Below are 27121 nucleotides of genomic sequence, written 5' to 3'. Positions count from 1 at the left end.
GCCCAGGAGAGGGTGTCACCTGGGCAAGCCCGACGACGTGTTGATTCCCAGGATCGCCGCCTTCCCGGGTCTGGGCCTCCGAGACCCGAGCCCGATCGCGCTCACCTGTTCCCCAGGCGCGGCCCCGGGGAGCCCTGGGACGCTCCCGGGACCGCTCTCACCCTTCAACTCCACAACCATGAGCAAGTTGGGCAAGTTCTTTAAAGGGGGAGGCTCTTCCAAGAGCCGAGCTGCTCCCAGCTCCCAGGAAGCCCTGGCTCGACTTCGGGAGACAGAAGAGATGCTGAGCAAGAAACAAGAGTACCTGGAAAATCGAATCCAGAGAGAGCTCAGCCTGGCCAGGAAGCACGGCACGAAGAATAAACGAGGTAGGCTCGGGGTCTGGCCCCAGGCATGAACTCTCCCCCTCCTACCTCCAGCCGTTTCCTTGGGGACAGTCCGGTCTGGCCCACAGCACCTGTCCCCCAGGCCACCAGGTGTGCTCCCATGGCCTTTCTAGAAACTGGTAATGACCCCCCAGGGGCCCGGAGTTAGAGAGAGCTGAGCAAAGCACAATCCTAGAGGGCAAAATGTAAGGAGGCATCACATATCTCAGGAATCAAGATGAACAATATTTTTATGCAATATTTTAAAAACTCAAAGTTGATACAAAAGCATCCATAATGAACAAAATATCAATATTTAAAATAAAAACAGGATTGGTATTATTGATTCTTTTCTGTTGCAGCTGGCCCTTATGTGTTCTGCACAGCCCTTCTTTATTTCAAATTCGTTCTGAAATGTGATGTTTTGTTTATCGTGGATTTTTTTTGCATTAATTTTGAATTTCACAAATATTGCATTGAAATATTATTTATCTTGATTATTGCTTTTTTGGGTGCCCCCTTAAATTTTACTCCTGGCTTGTCTCACCCTGGTCCAGTCCTGCTGATTTCGATGCTAAATATCAACTTTTCAGCCGTGTGTTTGTATTTTGAATCGCACATTTTAACTTGCTTGTAAATCTCCATTGAAGTATATTCTAGTATGTTCTGGTTTCCCTTTTCCTCAGCTGTTGAAGACTTTAGTTGGCTGTTGTGCAGTTGAGCTATTATACCAAAAAAGTAATGTCGGAGAATTAAATATTAATTCTATCACTGGCTTTTGCCATGCGGAAAGGACTTTAAGTCAGTAATGATTCTTGGTGATCCCCTTGCACCTTGAACCTTTTGTTCTTTGCCAGAGTTAATTGGTTTCTTCAGTGTATGGCTCTCTCTATAGAGAATAGATCTAAACAACACCCGTGGCACATATAAAAACCCAGCAAGAAGTTGAAGTGATTTGCTCTTGTAACACAAGTTCAGTGACAGACCCAGAAATAGAAGTGGCAATTTAGGACTCTGCTCACCACCAAACCCTGAACTTGCATCCTCAAGTTGGGCTTCTCGAGTCGTAATGAAGCCTTGGGAAGATTTAGTTTGCCCTAAATGACCCTGCCATTGTTTAACACAGGAAAGGAATCATGTCTCCTGGAGTCAACCTTGAAAATCCTGCTCTTTCCATAAAAATGACATTTGTGCCCATTTACTACCAACAACAAAAAGGCCAAGTTTCATTTTCCTCTGCTCTTGCATGTAACTCTTGTCCACATTATAGGCTGTTTTAGAGTTAAGTGCTGGTTTCTATTTTTACTTCGTGTCTGAAATATTTTGGGATGTTATTAAATGGCAATTTCTACAGAGAGACTATGCCAATATGACTTGCTAAAAAGCCATTTGTTGTTCTGTTCCTGGGCCCTTCCTCTTCAGTTTGATGGGTACTCTGCCATTTGCTTAGAGTACCCATCAAGGTACTCTGTCAAAGATTTTTTTTGTGTTTTTTTTGATTTGTTATCCACTTGGATCTGTATGTAGCTTTATCTACAGCGGTTGCTCAGTAAATACTGGCTTTAAAAAATCTGAAAAATGAAACGTCTGCTTCTATGAAGTGGTAGAAATATAGATTTGCTTTCAGAAGAAAAGAATGTAAAATAATATAACGTTCTTGAGTTGGCAATGCACTAAATAAAGTGTCTACAAGTAGACTTTATAAAGACACCAAAAAAAAATAAATAAAGACAACACTAATCAGGAACATCAATCTAACTTCCTTAAATCAGAGTAGCTAGAGATGTATCAAGTGCAAATAATCAATTGGTTTCAGAAAAGCTATTTCTTTTTCATCATTTATCCATGGGAACTTCATTGGAGTTAGCCCAAGCCTGATTCTACAGTGGCCCTGGAAGTAGGAAGAGTCTGGTTAGCATGAGGCCATCTGTAATCTAAACTATGGAAAGAATCCAATCACAGGCCATGCATTCGAAACACTGTCAATATCAGCATCTTCCAAATAAACCAAATAACTTCATATACATATGGGTACTGTTTTCCGTTAGCCCCAAGAAATATTTTCACACACATAATAAGGTCAAATATACTTAGTACTAAATGGGTCTTGTGCTACACAATGTCAGTGTCAGAATGGCCGTAATTTACCTGTTAATCAAAGTGACATATGTATGTGCAGTTAGAGTTTTACTTCCAGAGGTGGTTAGTCAGCTAACATGCTGTCAAGAATACTAGTTGAGTGGCCAGCTAGTATGTCAGAAAGGGCCATACTCCCAGCCAGTACAAATTCTTCCGTGATCTAGTTCTCCGCAACAGAAGTTTTGACAGTTAGCATTCTCAATGTCAAAAATGGATTTTATTGGTAAAATGAGTAACTCTTAAATTAGCATAATAAATGTTAGAAATGGGATCTGACTGGTGAAATTGTGGGTATTCTAAATCTGTGGTTTGGCTGAGATAGTTTAGAGATACTTCCTTGCTCCCCACATAAGAACAGGCATTAAGAATGTACTAGGTGTATAACTAACAACGTGAGGATGGTACCCGGGGCTTGATCAAATCAGTGTAGTGTCCAGTCCTTGGTTCAGGTGGATGTCTGAACTCCCACAGAGCACAGCACCCTGCCAGGAAAGGTCGCTGTCTGTGTTCAGTGAGCCTTTCGTATAAGGTGTATTAGACTAAAAGGGCATAGAGCTGGGACTTCACTGAGCTCATAAACAGGTTGAGAAACTGTTTTTTTGCCTGCTTGGCCAATGTATGTTTGTTTAATAAGTGTATCTGCAGATCTGAGTCTGAAACTTGCTTTCATTGCAACTTGTAGCAAGGCTGTGCAGTGATAGCTAATTCTTACTTCAAGCCTCTTTGGCAGTTACCATAATCTACCAAAAAGAGCCTGAATGGGCACCACCAAACTGGTTTTGCAACAGCCATGATATCAAGGCTCTGTTGATCTAAAAGAGGAACAATTGAAGCAAGATCTATAATTTGGTTAAAAACTTGAGAAGAGCAGACATTCTTTAGTGCAGTTTATTCAGATTACTATGACAGAACTCCTGCTTTATATAAGCTAGTAATCTGCTTTGTGGAAAAGCAGATTTTTTATACGTCACTTAATTTTTTTTTCTATTTTTGCTGAGCACTGTCATCTAGAGCAGTTTTCAGTCCTGGCTGTATGTGAAAGTCACCTTGATGCCTGTGGGATCCTGCCTGCATAGATTCTAATCTAATTGGCTGGGGTGGGGTTTGGACATCAATATTTTTTAAAGGTGCCCCCAGGTGATTCTGCCCTGTAGCCAGCGTCAAGGATGAGAAAACTAAATCCATGGTAATGTTAGTGGGGTAGAAATACAAGGTCTCTTAGTCTTGAAGTGCTTCCTAACTCTTTTCATATCATGGCACCCATGGGCACCGATAATATTTGTATGTGTCACTGGGATAACTAAGGACCAGCACAGCTCGAGGACTCTGGACACCCCAGGCTGGAGGCCTCAGGAGCTGAAGGTATCAACATTTTAGTACATTGCAACTCCCTCCTGCCACACTAGTTGGTGGAACACCTTAGAGGTCACTGTTCTAACCTCCCTTATGAGTTTTGTGTTTTTTTTTAATAAAATCATTAAGAGATGGTCACAGGGATTTGCTTAAGTGTAATATCCCTATTCAGTTTTCGTCAATGTGTAAATATCTGATAGAAAGTAATTTAGTGTTGTAGTCAAGAGCCTGGGCTTCAAAGCAGATAGCCCTGGGTTTGATTCCTGGCCCTGTCCTGACACTTAGAAACGGCGTGACTTTAGGCCATTTACTTGGCCTGAGTCTCAGTCTCTTCATCTGCATAATGGTGGTGATAAAGTTAATCCTCAAAGGTTTGATGATTAATGACATTACTGTGTCAAGCCCTCCGTTCAGCACTTTATATATATCACCCTTTGTGATAAAATAGCATTTTTTTTTTTTTTTAAAGCTGACATCAGTTTCCTAGTAAGATCCACATACTGGCTCCAATCTGTCTTCTGGAATAACACGGAATAAATCTACTCCACCTGTCATGTGAAAACCTTTCACACAGTTGAGGACAGCAGTCACTTGCCTGAGTCTCCTGTTCTGCAACCCCACCTCTGTCACTTCCTCAGTTACCGCTTCCCGTGCTGAGGTTTGCTCACCAGGGCAGGTCAGTCAGAAAGTGAGTGCCCCTTGACATCTTCCCCCTCGGTACCGCTCTACTCTCTCCCCTCACTCTTGTGGTGGCCCTGTTGCTTACATTTTCCCAGGCAGAACAAGAAATCCAAATATGTAACTATGTGGAAAGGGGTGGATCCAGGCTGGAGTTATCACTAGGCCTCAGGCTGTTGGAAAGTGGACTTACAGAGGTGAGAGGATGAGACAGAGAGGAAGTGAATTTGACCAAAATCCCTCCTCAGTTTCATTTCACAGGATTCCAGTGACAACTCGGAGCCGAGGTCACTCAACGTCTTTGCCAGGTGTCTGTTTGGTGAAATGAGACCTCAAGGCAGAGAGTCTTGTGTGCATAGCTGGCTCACTTTGAGCCCTGAGGTGTTTGGGGGCAAGGATGAATTTGTTTTCAGAGTCATGATGCAGTTTGGGGCTTCCTTGGAGTCAGGATGTGGGCACAGTCCCACTAGTTTAGCTCAATGCTGGAGTCTCTTTGGGCTTTTTATGATAGTTGTCACAGAGCTGAAGTCTGCAATCTCAGACACCGGAGACCAGAAGAAATTGGTAAAGAGAACCACATCGGTATCAGCTGGTTGAGTGCCAAACTAGTGAGGACAAAAGCATGGCTCAGGTAATAGGAGACAGGCACAGACTGCAGGACCCAGATGGAAGTTCCCCTGGGAGATATCACTTACCTGGCGACCTCTTTTCCTAATAGAATTTCTCAAATGTGGGCCTCAGATCAGCTGCATCAGAAGCCCTGGAGGATGCTGGTTAAAGTGTATACTCAGAAGGACGCCCCTAAAAATTCTAATTTAGGGTTGAGTGTAGAGTTCAGAAACCTGAACTTTGAACAAATAACTCAATGATTCTGATGCAATTTGAGAACCTGTATGTATTATTTAATGGGCTGTTAAACTGGGAGGCACTATCTCTTCTCTCCTTTCTTCCTCCCCTGTTCTGTTCTCTTGTTTCTCCTCTCCTCTGGCATCACTCAGATACCCGGATGAGAAATAAACCTCCCGCTGTGTTAATTGTGAAGAAACACTCCCAGAGCCTCTGACAAGTCATCTCAGGCACCGGAATTAGTTTTCTTTAGGGAAGTGTATAGGGTACTATGACTCCACAATCGTTGTGCAGGGTCCCAGAGTCCCCCAGTATTCAAATTACAACCAGGCATCACAATAGTGTTCTGTTTGCCTCTGATTATCCAATTGTTGTACCACACCCTGTGTATTCTGGGGCCAGGGAAAAGAATTTTATTCCTGGGGCATCCAATACCTGGATCTTATTCTCAGGTCAACTGCCCATTTCTCTTCTGGAAAAGACAGATCAATAGAAATGCGACCCTTCCTCAACCTCCACCCTCAACTTCCTCCCTCACCTCGGGAGCTCCCGTCAGGCTTTACCCCCTGGTTGGGGGGGACCTAAAATGTCTGGACCACTCCTGGGAGCCCTATTCACTTAAACTGTAATTTTAAAACTTCTCGCTTTCTTAATACCTCCCACACCCCTCTGAGCCCTGGCAAGGGTCTACAACTCGACTTGGAAAGAATTAAAAATCCCAGCCAGATTTACCCTTCCCCCCCCTTTTTAAAATCAATATTTTAAACTTGCATTCCGTGTTTTACATGTATTTCTATTCAATATCATCTTATTTTCAGTTGCCTTAAAATTAAGATTCTAAAATTCCAATTTCATTGGCTTATATATGAGCCATTTCTTTTGGTTGAATCAGTCACAAATTTATTCAGCTGCCTTTTTTGTTGTTGTCCATGTATTAAAATGTATTGAATAAGACAGAACCAAGGACAGAAGCTCATGACACACCACTAGAGACTTCATTCCAGGATCACCTCTGCATGATAGCAATGATGTTTCATGTAAGATTCAGCTAAGGCATGATTACCGGTTTGACACCTCAGCACTCAGTGAGTTTAGTTATTCATCTAGCTATGAATACACCTGACCTCTATCTCTACCCCACACCATCTTATTTCTCTAAGTTTTTTTCTCTTTTCCCCAACAATGCCTCAGTATACCTTGCGAATTACATTCCTAAAACCAAACTATATTCACACACCTCTGGTTCACAATGCTGGTTTATGAACTGGTAGTGTGTTAACTTCATCAGATTCACCTGGAAAGCTTTTTAAGCTGCCACAGCAGGAGATTCTGTTTCAAGAGATCTGGGATAAGGTTTAGAATTCTGGTACTCATAGCTTTCTGGGTGAATTTGGTATGTATAAAGTTAGAAGGCCAGTGGGTGGTCCATATTTTTTCTTTGGTCATCATCCAGTAACCCAAAGAAAAGAAGCCCATGAGATTAGTTTTTGAACTAAATTTTCACCTTGTGAACTCGTATTGGCTTCTAGTTACCACTGGCTTCTTTTCTACTTCCTCAGAAACTAGAGTATAGAGTGTATCTGTTCTAGAATCATTCTTTCAAGTGTCTGTGGTACAAATTTTGACAGTTTGCTGACCTATCATATTGGGTTGGCCAAAAAGTTCATTCGGGCATGGAAAGGCCTGAGCAAACTTTTTGGCCAACCCGTAGCTTCTTCTATGAGGGTAATTGGGACTGTTTCTTGTGTTATATAACTTTACACCTAGTTTATTTTTTTCCTTAATGAATTTGAAGCTATAGTATAAATATTGGAACGTTCATTTGTTATTATTCTTCATTTAAATTCCACAAAGTTGGAATAGAGCACCATATTTTGGGAAATATTTACATTCAGCAAAAATATAATTTTCCTTGATTTATGCTATTTTGTAGTTTACTTAATCAGCCACAATAAAATAGAATAAGGTAGAAAAGTTACTACTAACACCATGATTATGCCAAAATCATATGATTTATGCAGTTTCAAGAAACTACAACAGGAGATTACTGTGAACTGTCCTCAGATGTACTTAGTATTACTAGTATGTTTCTCAGTATTTAGGGCTACTTATTTCAGATCAGATTTTATTTTCAAGATAACAGAAAAAAAAAAAACTCAAAACACATAATACTCTAGCCTATGCCTATAAGGCAAGACATCTGATTCTGAGTTTTAAAGTTTATGATGCTTTGCTTTGGGGGTCAGTTTTGGAAAGGGCATGAATAATCTATTTTGGTATTCAATTTTTGTAATACACTTAAGTACACGTGAATCTATTTGTGCTCTGAAGGGACAAAATTATCACAATCACTTAAAATATATAGATAATATTGAGGTTTTATTTTTTAAAACTACACTCTCAATCCTTTGCTTTAGCAAACTACATCCAGAACTTATAGCATATACCAATAATTTTAGTTTCTCCTACTTTTTCTGACTATAATTTTATAGAAGTTCTAACACATACACAATTGCTCAAAAATTTGCAGAAGGTGAAGGAAAAAAAAACAAAACAAGAGTCTGGAATAAATATAAAGCAAATAATAAGCCATTTCCTGAGTAACTGACTTTCTTGTACCAGAGATTTTAATTACTTACCTCAAACAAGTGGTATTAATAGAGAATTACTTATTGGAAATATTTAGGACTTAGTACGAAGTTTATATGGTCATACTTTAAAGCAGTAAGAGCTCTTAAACCTGGACCAGTGGCTCTCTCAGCCCACTGCTAAGCCCTTTGCTCAAATATTTCTATCTTGCGGGAATTTCCAGTGAGAGAATGGGGAATAGCTAAAGCCCTGCCCATCATGTGCTCTGTGCAGCCTCCAACACCTCTTCTTAATCTGGCAGTCTAGTGACTTAAATACCAACAGTGTAATTGCTACCCTCAAACATAACAAACCCAAAAAGGCAAGCAAGGAGGAGTGGTGATTTTGAAAGTATAGGAAAGGAAAAGTTGATTATTCTCTGTTAAAATTTGGGAACCCTTGTATTAGAAGTTATTTAAAAACTTAAAATTGAATGTCAACCAGTGAGCTTAAGTTAATAAAGTTTACACTTTTATATTTGGCTTACATATGAAGTTAGAGAAATAAAATTGTGTGACCAAACATTTTGGACATTTCATTCTCTATTTGAACATGAATTTTCAGTGAATCTTTTTGGTTCTTTCACAGAGCGCTATATGCTGCACAGTCATAACGGGTGTGTCTTCTTTGCTGTAGCAGGAACATTGTTCAACAGGCCTTTCTCAATGAGCAGTGCTATTTATATTACCATTCTTTTTGTATATTTCATTCAAGTAAAATGAAAGTCAGTGTAACCTTGGAGTTTGAACAAAGATATTATCCTAACTCAGAACTTCTACTGTGTTGACTGAAGCAAGAAAAAAAAGTTATGATTATGTTAAGCCAATTTACACATATTTCAAAGATCATATACACAAGAACCTATGTTTTATCATCTTTTGAGCAGTTTGACAACTTTTATTCATGTAAACTATATTTATGTAAACTCTTATATTTGTTGAGTGTTTTTCTCTCACTTACATTTGAAAAACTAAAGAACAGTACATAGAGTTCATCACCAATGTCAAAGTAAACCTTTCTTCAAGAATTTAAGTTAGTAATAGTCACCTTGCTTTGAGGATAAGAATTATGTATTCCTCCAGACTTTTCTTTTTTTGTATTCCTCCAGATTTGTTGGTCATAGGATCTCTGGGGAATAATCATAGAATCATAAGCAGTGGGAGCTAATGGGGGCTCTAGGGGTAAAATTTGTTGGTTCTCAGGGGCACCTACAAGCCGTGGGCACAGTAGTTGGAACTATTGGTGCATCATATGAACAAGGAATACTTACTTACAAGTAGGAAATAGAACCATATTACACACACACACACATATACACATAACACATATATCCATATACAGATACATATACACACATGCACATATAAACACACACATATACACATATTCATATATACAGACATACAAAAAGGTACACACACAGCATACAAAATTATATCCATAGATACCTATGCCTACCCTGTAGAATGAAGCATAATCAGCTGTTTTCTGAGTTTTTCTATTTAATATTTGCTGGTTTCATGTTCATACTTTTCCCTCTATATTCTAGGCAATAGCAGGCCCATAAAAGTTACCAATTTGTCAGGTTACTAATAATACTAGTAGCAAGTAGAAAACTTATTCATTCAATTGGTTATATATCCTGCCTGGTCACTTAACTGGGTCTTTACAAAGAATGTCAAGTAGATTTTAATTAATACATTGGTATAGTGTTCCAATAACAAGTTAATTTTACTTGCCTGGAAATTGACCTTGGAAGCAATTAATTATGAAAAATAGGAATTTCGGTAGATATTTAAAATGAGCCTTTTTTACAGAGTGAAGTAAGTCAGAAAGAGAAAAACAAATATCGTATATTAACGCATATATGTGGAATCTAGAATAATGGTATAGATGATCTTATTTGCAAAACAGAAATAGAGACACAGACATAGAGAACAAACGTATGGATACTGAGGGGGAAATCGGGGTGGGTGGGATGAAATGGGAGATTGGGATTGACATATACACACTACTATGTGTAAAATAGATAACTAATGAGAACCTACTGTATAGCACAGGGAACTATACTCAGTGCTCTGTGGTGACTTAAATGGGAAGAAAATCCAAAAAAGGGGGGATATATGTACATGTATGGATGATTCACTTTGCTGTACAGCAGAAATTGACACAGCAGTCTAAAGCAACTGTACTCCAATAAAAATTTTTTTTAACTTAAAAAAAGGAAAAAATAAATAAAATGAGTCTTTTATGCAAGCATTCCTTCCTGTTTTGGCAACTCGAGCCTAATAGCACTTTTAGGTCATGACCTTCCCCTCTCAGATTTATCTCCTCTATTAATCTCTTGGGTGACATCCTGGCAGTAAGAACTGCCTTATCTCCAAAAGTAAGTGTGAGCTTTTTAGGATGCAGAGAAGAACATCATTTCTGTTGGACAATAACTTCCATTTCCCTTGTCTCTTTCTATCTTTCTGCAGATGGCTAAGGCCACCTCTTTGTAATCCTTTACACTTCATAATATTAATCAATCACTCTTTTTTTTTTTTAACACAAAATTCAGTACAACATTACTGGCTTGCTTCCAGCAATATTCCTCTTCCAAATGCCCTTTCCTCAGAATATCTCTCATTCCTTTTTTATTGTTTTCTCAAGCATATGCTTTGCCATTGTATAATCCACTACATCATTTACATGGTCTAATCTTCTTTTAGCTTGCTATTTACCCTTTTTAATGACATTTAATATTGGCCAGACCTCTGAAAGTGTGATCTTACTTATAAGTTCCAGCTAGTGTGGCAAACTGGTGTGATTTGCTCCCGTTTCTCAGCCAGAAACTTTACATCATTTAGTAAAGAGATTTGCAGCAGGGGAGAGGGTCAGGGGCTAGAAGTAATATGTTTCATCATTCATGCTTCTTACTGGGCAGTGTGTTTGAGCATCTGTGTAGACAGTCACCCTGGCTTCATTACCTTCCCTGTGAGCCCTTCCCTTACCCTCCAGAGAGAGTGTAGTGTGTACATTCCTCTGTGTATCCATTGTGCCTTGTACATGTCTCTTATTATTTTCCTCAATGTCTCCTATGCTACTTGAAGTGAAGGATGTACCTTATACAAGTTGGTATCCATGGAGACAGCTACTGTAAGATGGTAGGTGCTTAATAAATGCTTGTTGAATGATGAATAAGTGATTGAATGCCCATTTTATATTTTGCCTCCTCTGAGATTGTAGCCTTATTTCTTTGCCCCTGCAGTGCCAAGCATGTGGTGGATCTCCAGTGCATACCTGTGGAGTGACTGAAATTAATGGATGAAGGATATTTTTTTAAAAATGACAAAGCCTGGGGAAAATTCATAATGGGTTGGCCCTGGACAAATAAATGAATGTTAGAATTTTCTAATATTTCCCCAGCTGTTTCCAATCTAACCTGTGACTTTGAACAGAAACATTTTGTTTTTATTCCATTTATGGAATGCTCATGGTGATGCTTACTCAGATTGTGTTTTTCGAGAACTATAATGAGTTGCCATAAATAGAACTATTGTTTAATGAAGTGAGTTGTATGTAAGTAAGAACAGGGCTTACGTTGAAGTTTCTCAAATAAAACAACACGATTATGAGACTTTCCAGTTAAAAGCAAAAGAAGACATAACCAATTGTGAGTGGCATGTCACTTAACCACTCTCTGGGATTAAGTCTTCCAAGCTTCATCTTTTTAGGCCTTCTCTAGAAATCATCCGTTCCTGGGAGAGAGTAGAGCTGTTGTAATTCAGTTTCATATTTCACAGATAGGTTTGTTTGTAGTCACTAGATACGATGGTTCCTAAAATGTTCTTCCTTTTTTGCCAACTAATAGATGAACAATGGCACGGATTTATATACCTTGAACAAGCAAAGAATAACAGATTGACCTTTCCAATCAAGATGCCCTCTACATTATCTAAGCAATGAAACTGCAACTCTTTTCTGCTATTTGAAGTTATTTTTCATAGATGACTGAAAGCCTTCCTCCTCTGGCAATGTGGTAAAGTTTCAGAGGGCTAGTTGAATTTTGGTTCAAGTGGGTAATTCTTACATTTCAGTCCCAGTTCTCAATGGGCTGTATAGTAAGGGCTCTTCGTGTATCCCTTGGCAGCAGTACATACCGGACATTGTTCTGCAGCTCCGTCGCTGAAGGAACATCACTGTTATACAAAGAGACAAAACCCCTGGAAGTTTCTCCCCCACAGAGGAATACAGTAGATTCCTTTGTTTTAGAAAGAATGTTTTCCAGGTTTCAACAGCTGCCTAAAAGCACATGTAGGAGCTTGGCAGATTGAATTGCACATCCTACATAGGTTAAATTACACGCCTCGAAAAGTGTCCTTCTTTGCTAAATCAGGAGTGATGCTTTATTTGCAACATTTGTCGAATGTCTTTGAAAAAAATACAACTGTTTCTTTCCTAAATTGGTTATTAGAAAACAAAGTTAAAGCCTGTCCATCTCATGGTGGGCGCATGGCATCATCATTTCACATGAGAAACAGCTCACAGGGATACTCCTCACATACACCTCTTGACTCTTTGGAACAGAAGCGTCCGGTCTTAGTGTTTGGGAGAAACATACTGTGCCAGATAGAAGCCACAAGAAGTGTCAGGTGTCCTGGGGCCAGATCCAGCCATACAGAAATCATCTGTTTTGCTCACATAAGTTTCTTTTGAAAAATGTAGCTCAGCTTTTAAATTTGAAGGATTTGGGATGCAAATCCAGATCCCTTGCTTCTTTTGATCGTGTGGAAGGCTGGGCGTGCAGTCTGCATGGCAGTCAAGGACTGGAGCCCAGTGGTGTTACTTCCATAGATCAGGCTTAATCTCTCCTGGTCTCTGGAGTTCCCACTTCTTCCTGTTGTCTCTTTCATACTGGAGCCAGTGTCCATGGCCATTTATCGTCACTCTTGCACTATTTTTTATTGTTATAATAGAGAAATATTCCTCTATCTCTTTCTTACAGGTGAGAAAACAAAGAAGGCCTTTCCCCTTAACCTCTCGCTCTCTCCTTCACGTTCTTTTTTTTTTTTTAACATCTTTATTGGAGCATAATTGCTTTACAATTGTGTGTTAGTTTCTGCTCCATAACAAAGTGAATCAGTTATACATATACATATGTTCCCATATCTCTTCCCTCTTGCGTCTCCCTCCCTCCCACCCTCCCTATCCCATCTCTTTAGGTGGTCACAAAGCACCGAGCTGATCTCCCTGTGCTATGCGGCTGCTTCCCACTAGCTATCTATTTTACGTTTGGTAGTGTATATATGTCCATGCCACTCTGTCACTTTGTCAGAGCCTACCCTTCCCCCTCCCCATATCCTCAAGTCCATTCTCTAGTAGGTCTGTGTCTTTATTCCCATCTTGCCCCTAGGTTCTTCATGACCTTTTTTTTTTTTTTCTTAGATACCATATATATGTGTTAGCGTACAGTATTTGTTTTTCTCTTTCTGACTTACTTCACTCTGTATGACAGACTCTAGGTCCATCCACCTCACTACAAATAACTCAATCTCGTTTCTTTTTATGGCTGAGTAATATTCCATTGTATATATGTGCCACATCTTCTTCATCCATTCATCTGTTGATGGACACTTAGGTTGCTTCCATGTCCTGGCTATCGTAAATAGAGCTGCAATGAACATTTTGGTACATGACTCTTTTAGAATTATGGTTTTCTTAGGGTATATGCCCAGCAGTGGGATTGCTGGGTCATATGGTAGTTCTATTTTTAGTTTCTTAAGGAACGTCCATACTGTTCTCCATAGTGGCTGTATCAATTTACATTCCCACCAGCAGTGCAAGAGTGTTCCCTTTTCTCCACACCCTCTCCCGCATTTATTGTTTGTAGATTTTTTGATGATGGCCATTCTGACTGGTGTGAGATGATATCTCATCGTAGTTTTGATTTGCAGTTCTCTAATGATTAATGATGTTGAGCATTCTTTCATGTGTTTGTTGACAGTCTACATCTTCTTTGGAGAAATGTCTATTTAGGTCTTCTGCCCATTTTTGGATTGGGTTGTTTGTTTTTTTGATATTGAGCTGCATGAGCTGCTTGTAAAGATGCTACCAGAAAACTACTAGAGCTAATCAATGAATTTGGTAAAGTAGCAGAATACAAAATTAATGCACAGAAATCTCTGCCATTCCTATACACTAATGATGAAAAATCTGAAAGTGAAATTAAGAAAACACTCCCATTTACCATTGCAACAAAAAGAATAAAATATCTAGGAATAAACCTACCTAAGGAGACAAAAGACCTGTATGCAGAAAATTATAAGACACTGATGAAAGAAATTAAAGATGATACAAATAGATGGAGAGATATACCATGTCCTTGGATTGGAAGAATCAACATTGTAAAAATGACTCTACTACCCAAAGCAATCTACAGATTTAATGCAATCCCTATCAAACTACCACTGGCATTTTTCACAGAATGAGAACAAAAAATTTCACAATTTGTATGGAAACACAAAAGACCCTGAATAGCCAAAGCAATCTTGAGAATGAAAAACGGAGCTGGAGGAATCAGGCTCCCTGGCTTCAGACTATTCTACAAAGCTACAGTAATCAAGACAGTATGGTACTGGCACAAAAACAGAAATATAGATCAACAGAACAGGATAGAAAGCCCAGAGATAAACCCACACACATATGGTCACCTTATCTTTGATAAAGGAGGCAAGAATATACAGTGGAGAGAAGGCAGCCTCTTCAATAAGTGGTGCTGGGAAAACTGGACAGGTACATGTAAAAGTATGAAACTAGAACACTCCCTAACACCATACACAAAAATAAACTCAAAATGGATTAAAGACCTAAATGTAAGGCCAGATACTATCAAACTCTTAGAGGAAAACATAGGCAGAACACTCTATGAGATAAATCACAGTAAGATCCTTTTTGACCCACCTCCTAGAGAAATGGCAATAAAAACAAAAATAAACAAATGGGACCTAATGAAAGCTTGAGCACAGCAAAGGAAACCATAAACAAGACCAAAAGACAACCCTCAGAATGGGAGAAAATATTTTCAAATGAAGCAACTGACAAAGGATTAATCTCCAAAATTTACAAGCAGCTCCTTCACTTACTTTCATTACCTGCTCCCTCCTTCAGAGTCTAGGTGTCTGATTCAGGCCAATGGGTAGTTTGCGGTATGGAGATTATAGTGTAAGTTGAAATCTCACATCTTGGTGAATTTTTAAATTTCTCCCAACTATTTTTAAGGGCAGAAACCATATGTTAATATAGGCATTCAAAATTGTGTCCAAACCAGAACTTGTTATTATTATGTCAGCTGCACCATGTGGCTTGTGGGATCTTAGTTCCCCGACCAGGGATTGAACCTGGGCCCTTGGCAGTGAGAGCACAGAGTCCTAACCACTAGACTGCCAGGGAATTCCAGAACTTATTGTTATTAATAAAAAATATTGACAAGGTTGGGCATTATATCATGTGGCTCCCAAAATATAGTTCTGAAATCTTGCGAAGAAGATGATGGTAATGATGAAGGTTTCTAATATTTAGTAATCACTCACTATGTGTCAGGCTAATTTCTTTACATATGTTATTTCATTTAACCTTTAACAACCGCATGAGTTATATTCACATTTTCCAATAAGCAGCTATGTAAGGCCATGTAGCAGTGGGTAGATGGAGCCTAGATTTGCAAGGAAACCTGACTCCAGGGTACAATGTTCTATTGTTATCTTCTAGGTGTTATTTTTATTGTTATAATTATTTTTCAACTGAGGGAGCATCATTTAAGGAGAGTTAAGGTCACATTCCAAGGTTATTACACACAGTTTTTAATTGGTAGAGGTAAGATTAAAATGCAATACTAGTGATTCCAAAGCCCCATCTTTTATACCAAATTGTATTTTTCAATTTACAAATAGTAATCTAAAATTAATTGTTACTAGGAAGCGTGGCATATTTTTTTAATGAAAAGTTTTAAAAATTCTCAAAAACAAAAAAAGAAAATGCTTTTGTGTCAATGGGTATAGTTAGGTTCCAAATAAGTACGGACACTGAACCAGCCTGACAAGATAGGAAAGAGATGGACTTTGAACCTTCCACCTCCGGGTATGTTGGGTGGAGATGTGTATTTGGAGTTTAGCTTCTTAGGATACTCTGCTGTATAGTATTATGTATTGTACCATAGAAATGCAGAGCTGTTTTGTAATATTATGTTCCTGTTATGGTGAGTTAGGGTGAAAAAACAGGTAACTTGTTGCTCGGAGGTCTCAGAAATAAGATATGCAATCTCATTAATGAATGACTGTTATATAAATCACTATTATTAATAGAAATAATATCTAGTTGCTCAGTCTCTACTGTGTACAGGTACTTTATAAGGTGGTTTCCATAAATTATCACTAGTTCTTAGAACAATCACCCTGACTCTTGGGGATTATGTCCTCATTTCTAGAACAGCAAACTGAAGCTCAGAGAAGGAAAATGACTTATCCAAGAAGGAAAGTGACTTATCCAAGAGTATACATCTATTAAGTCATGGAAGAAAATTTCACACTCTGACTTTGAAGGCCATACTCTTTCCGTTATACCATGCTGTCATGGTGCACAAAATTATCAAATTTATTCATTTAGTATTCATTCATCTTATCTTCTCTAAAATGGACCAATAATAGTATTTACTCTTGTAGTTTTTTTGTGAGAGTTAATGATATAAATCACATAATGCACATAAAACACTTAACACCAGTTTGGCATCTAGCAAATGCTCAGTAAACATTGGTTTTTATTATGCACAGTATTTTGTTGGCCATGTGCCAGGAACTGGGGAAACAGACAGATAGGATTCTGTATCTTTCCACAAAGGGCTTATAATTAGTGTAGGGGAGATGGATTAGAATACATTTTACAAAAATTATAATCCAATGTAATAAATGTCATAGTGGGTGTGGATCTACAGGCAGAGTGATAGCACAGAAGGTCAGCTGGCCATATTCCTGCGTTCAGGAGAAAACCCTCACACAGCTCTGGTCACTCACGTGAAGAGCCTCTCCAACAGTGATATTGTATGATATTGTAGAAAGGACTTTGTGCCAGTTGTTTTTTTAATTTTTTTTTAGTTCTTTCCTAAAGGACAGATTAAATAAATAAATAAAAGCTGTTCTTTAAATTAAGTGTTAGTGCTATTCAGCAAGGACAGGAATTGTGGTGTTGCACCTGGGGAGGGAAGTAGAGCAGAACCGAGTTGACCCTGGACCTTCACAGTGGGCAGAAAGGGGCGGGGAAAGAAAGTTACCACTCATGAGGGAAATATAGAAAAGTGATCCACACCTAAAAAGCCTTTCTTTGGCAACTGTAAGAATCCCCAGCCTGTCTGCTTCCTCCCTACCCTTGGAAGGAAGCCTGCCTGTTGGCATGCCCCACGCGCTTCTGTAGAGCTCTGGGCAGCCTTCTCTTTCAAGAGAGAGACCTCATGGAGAAACACTCTTATGTAACTACGATTTCAACAGTTAGTTACACTGTTAAACTACAGTGTTCCCTGGCTTATTTTCTTACTATTACTTTTTGTATCCTATACTGTCCTTTCTTGGATTTTTAAAAAAAATTTTACTGGAGTAAAAGTATTTTTTTTGGAAACAGTGCATAGATATAAATTCTCTAAATGCCTGTAGGTCTAAAAATGACTTCATTTTGTTTCAGACTTAAATAATAGTTTGGATTTTTACAGAATTCTAGCTTCAAAACATTTCAAAAAGTTTAAGACACTATTCCATTGCTGTTGGATAGCCAGTATTTCAAACGTTTGATAATAATATCAGTCTCATTCCTTTGTAGATAATCTCTTTGCTTGTTTCTCCTCTGGAAACATTTAAGATTTTCTTTTTTTACCTTGGAGTTACAAAATTTCACTAGTATAGGTCTAAGCATGTGCCTTTTATTTTTTGCTTTTCCCATCTAAGTGTTCAGTGAGTATTTTTATTCTGAAGAATAGTCTTCCTTCAGCTTGGGGAAACCGTATTCTTTAATTTTTTTTATTACTTCTTTCCCCACCGTTGTTTCTATTTTCTTCTGAAATTGTTATTTATTCTTGTATTATTATCCACACTCCCCCTGAAACATTCTTTCTCTTTTGAAATCCTTGTAAGACGGATGTTGGATTCCTTGGCTCTGTCCTCCAATATATTAACTTATCTCTCTTTTCATTCTATGTTCTGGGAGAATTCCTTAACTTTATATTCCAGGTCACTAATTTAGTCATCAGTTATATTTATTCTACTCTTTAACATTTTTATTTATTTTTTTAGTTACGTTTTTAATTTCTAAGAATTTTTCTTGTTTTCTAGTTGCTCGTTTTTATGGAAGCCCATTCTTGTCTTATAACACAATAGCCTCTTGATCTCCCTGAAGATACTAATACAAGTTTTGTATACAAGTTTTGTATATTCTATTTCCTACATTATCTCTCTTCTCTTGGGTTCATGACAATATAGGATACAAGAAGCAATAGTAAGAAAATAAGCCAGCAAGCTCTGTTGGTTAGTGTAAATAACTGTTGAAATTGTATCTATGAAACTTACTGCACTTAAGAAATGTTTCCTTAAATATTGAAAGAGTAATTTAAAAAACTGGTAATCATCTGGAACTAATAAAAGCTAGATTATTTCAATCAAATACTGTGGGGTTTGGGGTGATAAGACAATCTTGCTTGGGGACAATACATTTTATAGATACTGATTAATTATAGATTCTGATTTATTTTCAACATGGATAGAAAACTTAAGTTTAATTATATGTGTATATTTTAAATACAAGGGTATCCATTAGAATAATTTAATATATAAAACTATCCCACAATTAAAGGGGGATAAAATGGACAAATGAAAATTGATCAATCTATATAAAGACAAGAAAGCAAAAAGAAAATAAAAATCATAAACAGAAAACACAATAAATATGATAGTAAAAAGACCATACTAGATGACATATCAGTTATTACAATAAATGAGAATAACTTAAAAACTTACATTAAAAGTTGGAGACTATCTGAATGGTTAAAAATAATCACACACATTAAACACTCAATGCTATCTGTAATAGGCAGTATCAAAAGAGAGCAAATTTAAAATAATTTTGAAATTGAGGTCCACGTAAAATTATTACAGGCAAATTGTAATAAAAAGAAAGCTGAAAGATTAATTTTATATTAAACATTAATATTAATATACAAAATATAAATTTTAATAGATAAATATTAACTTTATATTAAATATTAATTTAATAGAAAACAAAATGGAATTTGAGGCAAAGGTTAAATGGAGATCAACTAATATTGATTCATAGATCATTAATAAAATCCAGCAGGAAAGTATAATGGCTAGAAGTCTTCATGCACCAAACAAAAAGCATTGGAATAAATATACTGAATCTGTTGGAAGAACAAGAAGAAATTGACCAAAACCATTAGAAAAGAGTCTTCCCTCAGAAATCTCTGTTGCAATAACTTACATGGTTCACTCTGAAACCATAAAAATATTTGCGTTCTTTTGTCCATTCCATTTAATTATCTTCATATTAGCATCCTGCTGCTGCTGTTTTCTTGCATTCTCACTAAATGCCTTATCAAAACTCACATTTTAGGGCCTATTTTTCGGGGTGCCTTCCAAGGTGCCATAGTCAACTCTCTTAGTGTTGTGATTTTTGAAAGAAGCACGTAAGATTTTGCTAAGTGTTAATGGGAGGGTATTTGGATAACATTTCTCTGAAGGCACCAGTCTTTTCCCTCACCAGTATGCCATCTAATCCTTGAGAATGACTCTACAGTGTTGATTTTATGGACACTTATGATTAGATGTAACCTTACTGATCATAGTCACTTCAGACCAAGACAAGCTTGGCATCCTAGGCTTTGGACTGTCACTCACTGACTACCTTCAAGCAAGTCATATAACTTCTCTGGGTCTCAATTAACTTGTCTTTGAAATAAGAAAATAGGGCTAGAATAGATAGTTCTTAAAATTCTTTCTTTCTCTAAAGTTTTATTTTTCTTATTACGTGATATTTACTTCTATTTTATCTATTCTTTTTCTAAAATCCAATATTAACAGAAACACTTCTGTGGTATATTTTATAGACTATGAAATTTTGACTTTTCATCTTCTGACACTTGGCAGATCTTTGGAAGAATAACAAAATGTTTAAGGAAGCAGTAGTTGGTACAAGCAACTGAAAGGATAGATGCTACCCTTTAGATTTTTTATTTGGTATCCTCTTTGGTTTCAACAATACTGATTCCACGGTTGGTGCTGAGTAAACAGCTCAGCAAGTGTCTTGAGTGAGTGATTGGCTCTCTCCTTATAAATGTGGCTTCTCCCTTATTTAGCTGCATTACAGGCACTAAAGAGAAAGAAGAGGTTTGAGAAGCAGCTCACTCAGATTGATGGCACACTTTCCACCATTGAGTTCCAGAGAGAAGCCTTGGAAAACTCACACACCAACACGGAAGTGCTAAGGAACATGGGCATTGCAGCAAAAGCCATGAAAGCAGCTCATGAAAACATGTGAGTGACTTTAGTCTCCCTCTGAGCCATAAATTCCCTCAGTGCTTCGGAAGTATATGATGATCTGCACAGGAATGGGCTTACTCATTTGAAACTCTTTGACATGTTGGAATGGAATGTTCCTTCAGAGAAAGAGCAGAAGTAATATTGGCAAAAGAAAAAAAAGACCATGAAAAAATAAAGGACATTCGTTTTGCCCTTAACGTTTCCCAGTAGCCTCACTATTGTTTGACACTCCGCCTGCAAATATTTTCATTCTATAATTTTTAAAAGACTTAAACACCTGTGAAGGTGTTAGAACTATACAATAGTGGTTGTCAAATTTTGGGGGGACTCAAAAATCACTACTAATGAGAACACAGATGCCCAAGCTCCTTCAAGAAAAGGATTGGGCCTTTTTGTTTTTAACCAAGCTCCCAGGTGATTCTGATACTAAGCAATGTTTGAGAACCATTGACATACAATAGTAGATAAAAGCATGGATTTGGGGTCAGATTTTCTGGATTATAATCCCAGATCCTGCTGACTGTCCTTGGGCAAATTACTTTGCCTCTCCCTGAGTCAGTTTCCTTATCAGTAAATTAGAAATAATAATAGTACTTACCTCATGTGGTTATTGTGAAATTCAATGAGATACAGGATATACTGCACTTAGGAGTTCGTGGCACAAAGTAAGCGCTCAGTAGTCTATATTCATAGTGGCAGTGGGGCTAACAATTGGCTTTATATTCACACTGAGAATCAATGTCTGGGACCTAATCCTTTTCCAAAGTTAAATATCATAGTGAAGTTTGGACCAAAGGTATGCAAGGGCAAAGAGTGACTGAGGGATGTAGAGAAGCTTCCATGGATGGGAAAAGATGGGAGAGAGAGAGGCTGGGGTCATTGAAGGCATCTTTGCTAACATTTTCTTGCCTTGATAATCAATTGACAATCAGCCATCATTTCGACAGCTTCTGAGAGATCATTCAATTCATTATCAGAGTCACAGTCCTATATTGTTGCTGTAAGCTGGGTGCTAAAATGTATTACAAAATCATAGTTTTTCTCTCCGGATAGTTTAGCAGCGTCATCTCTGGGTGTTCCTTTTGAGAAAAATTCACTCCCAGGCCCAAACTTTAGTTGTACCTTTCTCATATGATTTTTAAATAAATAATCCTTGTATATTTGTTATAAATATAAGAATTAGAAATAAGGGGTGATAGGAGAATGGCAAAGTATTCTTTTTGATTACTACATGAAATTATGTCAGAATACTCAGCTTTTCCCATGTATAGAGTATGGAAAACTTGTAAAAGATTTATTCCACTGGGAATCAAAATTTCAGTGTTAATTGCTTAATAATGAGGAAAATTGTCACTTCTCTGGTATCCAATCAGTTTGGCCTAGCTTCAGAGTTGGAGGAATGATTCAGAGACAAGGTACTGGAGAGGCAGCTCAGATGCTGGCATTCGGACACTGGCAGCTTCAGTGGGTGGTTGGAGGCCAGTGGGACTTGGGTGCTAGAAACTGTCTTGAAAGCAGCTGTCCGTCCTGGGCCTGTGATTCCTTTGCTGAAGTTGCTGATTCTTCTGAGGGCTTCATAGGCCTAATCCTGCTCTCATCGGTAATGTCTCAGACCATCAGCAGCTATGGGAAAGTTCTCAGGGAGCCAGGACCTCAGACGTACTAGGCAGTCTAGAAAATAGATCTCTAGTTCCAGAGTTCACCTTCTACAAAAAGCTGCCCTGATAGCAGCTGCTGAGAGCTTCCCGAGTTTATCTTCGTCACAGTGGTCCTTGGTGGCCCATGGTACCACTTCCTGCAGAGTTAATACATAGCAGCTTATATTTAAATTTTACATATGCCCGACCAGACAAAATTTCAAAAAGGGTCTACAAATATGGTTAGTTATCAAATAATTTGCCCTCTAGTGACTCCCTAATGTAATGGCTATCAATTTAATTTAATTTACATAATTTAAGATATATGTACATATACAGAATTATTAATTTTTTGAAATGCAATTCTTAAAGTTGGTAAGTCTTATCAACCAGAATGTTTACTATCCTACTGAAATAACTAAGAGTTTATATTAAATTGACTCAATTTTCTAATTTATATCTAAATTCATAATTTTAAAGTCAAATTCTAAACTATTTCAATAAAATATTATTTCCCAGGGATCTGAACAAAATAGATGATTTGATGCAAGAGATCGCAGAGCAACAGGATGTTGCCCAAGAAATCTCAGAAGCGTTTTCTCAACGAGTTGGATTTGACGATAACTTTGATGAGGTGGGTGACCCTATGTAAAGAATGGAGTATGGTGGCCGCTAAAAAAGACAGCTTCCCATCATATGGAGCAAGCAGGTTTCCTTACACGTTTCCTTAAATATCATTAAAGAATAAATTTCTTAGAAAAGTACCTGTCTTAAGAGGGAAATGAAGTGTTGGTAGCTCTGATTTAAAGGAAAGATTAATGTAGTTTGGCAAATAGCCCCCTAATTAAGTTTTCAGCTATTAAGGAAAAGCAGCATGTGATTATGTAAAGTTAGTGACTTTTAATGGTTGAAGCCTAAAACCCCATTACGAAAAATTGAGTGCTCGCACATCTGGGCAAAACAAAGCAGACTGTGTCACTCTGCAAGAAACAGATCATGCTCATGTTAAATTAGAGGTTAGGCTGCCTCTGTTCATTCCTTAGGCTATGAAACAAAATAAATGTGGAGTGACATTATTAACACACACATTCCATTGAGATTAATCAGTCCAATAATACAGGCTATAATTATAATGGTGATGTCTGCACTGTGAATTTCAATTGTTCTACTCAAAGTACACACAAATTTTGAAACATTTCCAATTCTCAGATTACCATGGCAAAGAATCTGACTTCCTACGTTCATGTAGTGTTAAAAATGGTACATCTAATAAGTAAGATGTAGTTCCACAGAATCCTTGAAAGTGAGAACTGGGTGTCAACAGCTTTTTATTTCTAGTTTTGTTTTATTTTATTTTATCTTTCTCCATTCTACTTTTTTTTTTTTAATTGAAGTATAGTTGATTTACAATGTTGTGTTAGTTTCAGGTGTACAGAAACGTGATTCAGTTATACATACACATATATCTATTTTTTTTCAGATTCTTTTCTCTCATAGGTTATTACAAAATATTGAGTGCTGTCCCCTGTGCTATACAGTAGGTCGTTTTTGGTTGTCTGTTTCATATACAGTAGTGTGTATATGTTAATCCCAAACTCCTAATTTATCCCTCGCTCCCCACTACTTTCCCATTTGGTAACCATAAATTTGTTTTCTATTTGTTGTCTGTTCGTCTGTTTCTTCAATAGCTTTTTAAAATAGTATAGACCAGGGGTTGGAAAAATGTGGCTTTCAGGACAAATCCTCCTGAAGTTCTGTTTTTGTGTGGCCTGTTGAACAAGATGGTTTTTATATGTTTAAGGGACTGCAGAAAACAACAGCAGCAGTGACAATAGCAACAAAAAAGGCTACGAGACAGAGACCATATGCGGTCTGCAAAGCCAAAAATACTGCTGTCTGGTCCTTTCCAGAGAAAGTTTGCCTATCCCTGGTTAGACTAACAAGCACCTAATGAGTGCACTATGACATGGTGGAAAGAGCTCTGGGCTCATTAGGACCTCTGGGTTCTGCCATTTATTACTAAACCTTGTGTAAGTCCCTTTACTTTTCTGACCCTTAGTTTTCTTATTTATAAAATGAAAATGACTGGATCCCTAGACTATCTCTAAAGTTTCTTAAATTCTAAAATTCTTTTATCGATGAATAAATAAGTGTATGATACCTGAAGTTTGAAAATGATGGAGATAATTATTCTGTCACCACATATTTGCTAAAGAAAATATCAATATCTTTTCAGTGCTGTTGGTAACCATCAAGCACTATTGGCAATTCTGGGCATACATTCAGTGTAGGATAGTGTGTTCTGCTACTACTACATTTGCTATATTTGTTCTTAATTGTTTTGTGAGCAGAAATAGGGTATCAGAGTATTCATGCTGAAGGTACGTTATTCATTCAGCCTGTGGAGCATCATAAAGCCCACAGCTACACTGACCACACTATTTCACATGGCCTCATGCTATACATTTTCATGTTTATTTCCTTTTCATGAGGTAGATATAATGGTGGTCAGACAGTCATTCAGCTTACTGTATGTCTGACACATGGTGACTTGATTGAATGCTGTGGTTGGCTTAAGGATCTCCACTCTTGGCCCATAGTATTGTTACTCTCATTTTAATATAGAATAATTATTTGTTTCTGTGCCTTTCTCCTACATTCAATATGCTTCTTAAATGTAGGGACTGTTGTTTGGACTTTGTCTCCCCAGCCCTGAGTTCAGCCAGGAGTGAGCTCTCAGTAAATTTGTTCTATGATGAATAAATGAAGAAATCTCCTTGGTCGAATATAAGAGTGTCTTAGGTCATTGCTAATAATGACAACCTCAGAATTCTAATGATGACAAATTTAGTTTTGACTCCCAACTTTTCTCAGGGGGGTTGGACTCAACCTGAGGACACTTGGAGCCAGTTAGACATGAACTATTCATCTCAAGTCATCTCATATCTGTCATAAGGTGACTTTTACCCTTAAAGCCTCAAACTAGACTTGCCTCTCTAAGGTTCTTGAGACAAAGAACAGTTTAGGATTAAACCAGACTCTGGGGCTATTGCTAAAAGAAAGAAATACAGTATACCTACCTTGAGTTGAAGCTTTCTTAACTAAGACATAGAGCATGATATTTACTAGTTTTGGTAATTTGACAAAGGAACAATAATATCTTTGATTCTTTTTACTTTTGGTATGTTATGGTTTTGCTATACCTGTTGTTTTATTTCAGTAGCATTAGCCCAAATGAAAATATTTATTTCCTCTAGTTAAAGTCTCACAGATTCTTAATTCTTAACAGTAGAAAATAAAAGATACATTGGAAAAATGACAGGCAAGGTGTAAATTTCCTAGAAACTGTGGAGGTTATATATTCAGCAAGCACAAATTACTTGAAAAACTGTTGACTGAAGTATTATAAGATTAACTACAACAAATTTGCACAGCCCCAAATATTCATATTTTAATTATTGCTCAGTGTTGCAAAACAGACTTAGTCTTAAAATAAATATTCCATTTCACTGGGTTCTCACATATCAATTGGGTAGCAGATGTTCTTGTTATTATGTTGGAGGAAACCCACTTCTTGAAACATTAACTCCCTAATTCTTTCTTTTTCCTCTGTTCAGGATGAGCTGATGGCAGAACTTGAGGAACTGGAGCAGGAAGAATTAAATAAGAAGATGGCAAATATCCGACTTCCAAATGTGCCTTCCTCCTCCCTCCCAGCACAGCCAGACAGAGTACCAGGTCGCATGTCTAGCACATCCTCCTCTGCACATCGATCCCGAGCAGGTCTGCTCCCTACCTCAACCACCTGTGGTCAAATAATTACCTGACATAATAGCCAGGCCTATGCCTTTTAGCACTTATTTTTCATTGCATAAAATATACCTTTTAATACATAATTCATACCTGTTTTCTGTGCTGAAAGTACGAATGTCACCAATTACTAATTTTTATCCATTTTTGTTTGTTTGTTTCAGCATCTTCCAGGAGGCCAGAAGAAGAGGATGATGATATCAAACAATTGGCAGCTTGGGCTACTTAAAACAGAATTTTTGGACACCGAAATTAATGAGCTGTACATAAGACACAAAAAATGTTTTTGCCAAATATAGAAGTTAACAAAGATTCTGTTTTATATTTATACTGGATGAATAATTGTCTTTTAAGCCTCATAAGTAAAAGTTAAAAAAGGAGTCATGTGTAGATTTAGGATCCGGGATGGAATGGGACTTCCTGGTAGCATTTTGGAGGATCTCTCCATACTGATGGGAGGGGGCATTCTACCTTGTTCACTATTATATTATTTCCAGTCCTGGCACGTAGTTGGTACTCTCTATATATTTGTTGAAAGAAAACTGAATTCTATGAACATATAAAACATATAACAGTTTATAAGCAACTTAAGAGTGATATGTTTAGGAAAGATGGGGAAAATAACTTTCTTTCCTATGAGAATGTAAGTTTGCTGTGCTGTATCCATGTTGTAGCCCAGGGTGAATGTATAAGAAATGTATCTCTTATAGGAGACATGTTTGTAGAGAAGTCTTGTGTGAGTCTATACATAAATAGTTTCACTTGAGTTTAAAATCTTAAAGGAGTTTTAATTGACATTTATTATGCCAATTAAGCTTGGAATGGGACAATGGATGCATTTCCCAAAATGACTGGAAGCACTAACAGCTTACACTGCTGAGCGAGAATCTCCTGGGTGTAATTTAGTCACTTAGGGGGCTGCATTAACATTCCCAGTCCATTATGATGCTGTTATGGCTTCAGCGTGCTAAATGTGTGAATATTCATTCTTTTCTGTTTTGTGCTCTCTTGTACATTTATTTATACTTTACATCATATTCCTTGTAAATACATAAAAATATAGGAAGGAAATTAAAAGTGTATCTTGAATAAA

General features: G+C 37.5%; 1 protein-coding gene across 1 annotated transcript; it reads left to right on the top strand.

The window, feature by feature from the left end:
• Positions 1-27121, top strand: CHMP4C (charged multivesicular body protein 4C). Its single transcript, XM_029222928.1, has 5 exons — positions 1-368; positions 20398-20575; positions 22738-22852; positions 25836-26001; positions 26193-27121. The coding sequence occupies exons 1-5, from the start codon at positions 179-181 to the stop codon at positions 26255-26257; spliced, it is 714 nt and encodes a 237-aa protein (XP_029078761.1). The 5' UTR covers positions 1-178; the 3' UTR covers positions 26258-27121.

Source organism: Monodon monoceros, unplaced genomic scaffold, assembly GCF_005190385.1.
Source record: "Monodon monoceros isolate NGI ecotype Baffin Bay Population unplaced genomic scaffold, NGI_Narwhal_1 Super_Scaffold_14, whole genome shotgun sequence".
Taxonomy (NCBI): domain Eukaryota; kingdom Metazoa; phylum Chordata; class Mammalia; order Artiodactyla; family Monodontidae; genus Monodon; species Monodon monoceros.
Note: the sequence above shows the minus strand (reverse complement) of the source record. Positions and strands in the feature narration are given on the sequence as shown.

Bases quoted from the DNA above. Each gene is read 5' to 3' on its own strand.
- CHMP4C (XM_029222928.1), top strand. From the start codon at position 179: ATGAGCAAGTTGGGCAAGTTCTTTAAAGGGGGAGGCTCTTCCAAGAGC. The intron at 20,576-22,737 runs GTGAGTGACTTT...ATTATTTCCCAG, and splicing joins AAAGCAGCTCATGAAAACAT to GGATCTGAACAAAATAGATG. The intron at 22,853-25,835 runs GTGGGTGACCCT...TCCTCTGTTCAG, and splicing joins TTGACGATAACTTTGATGAG to GATGAGCTGATGGCAGAACT.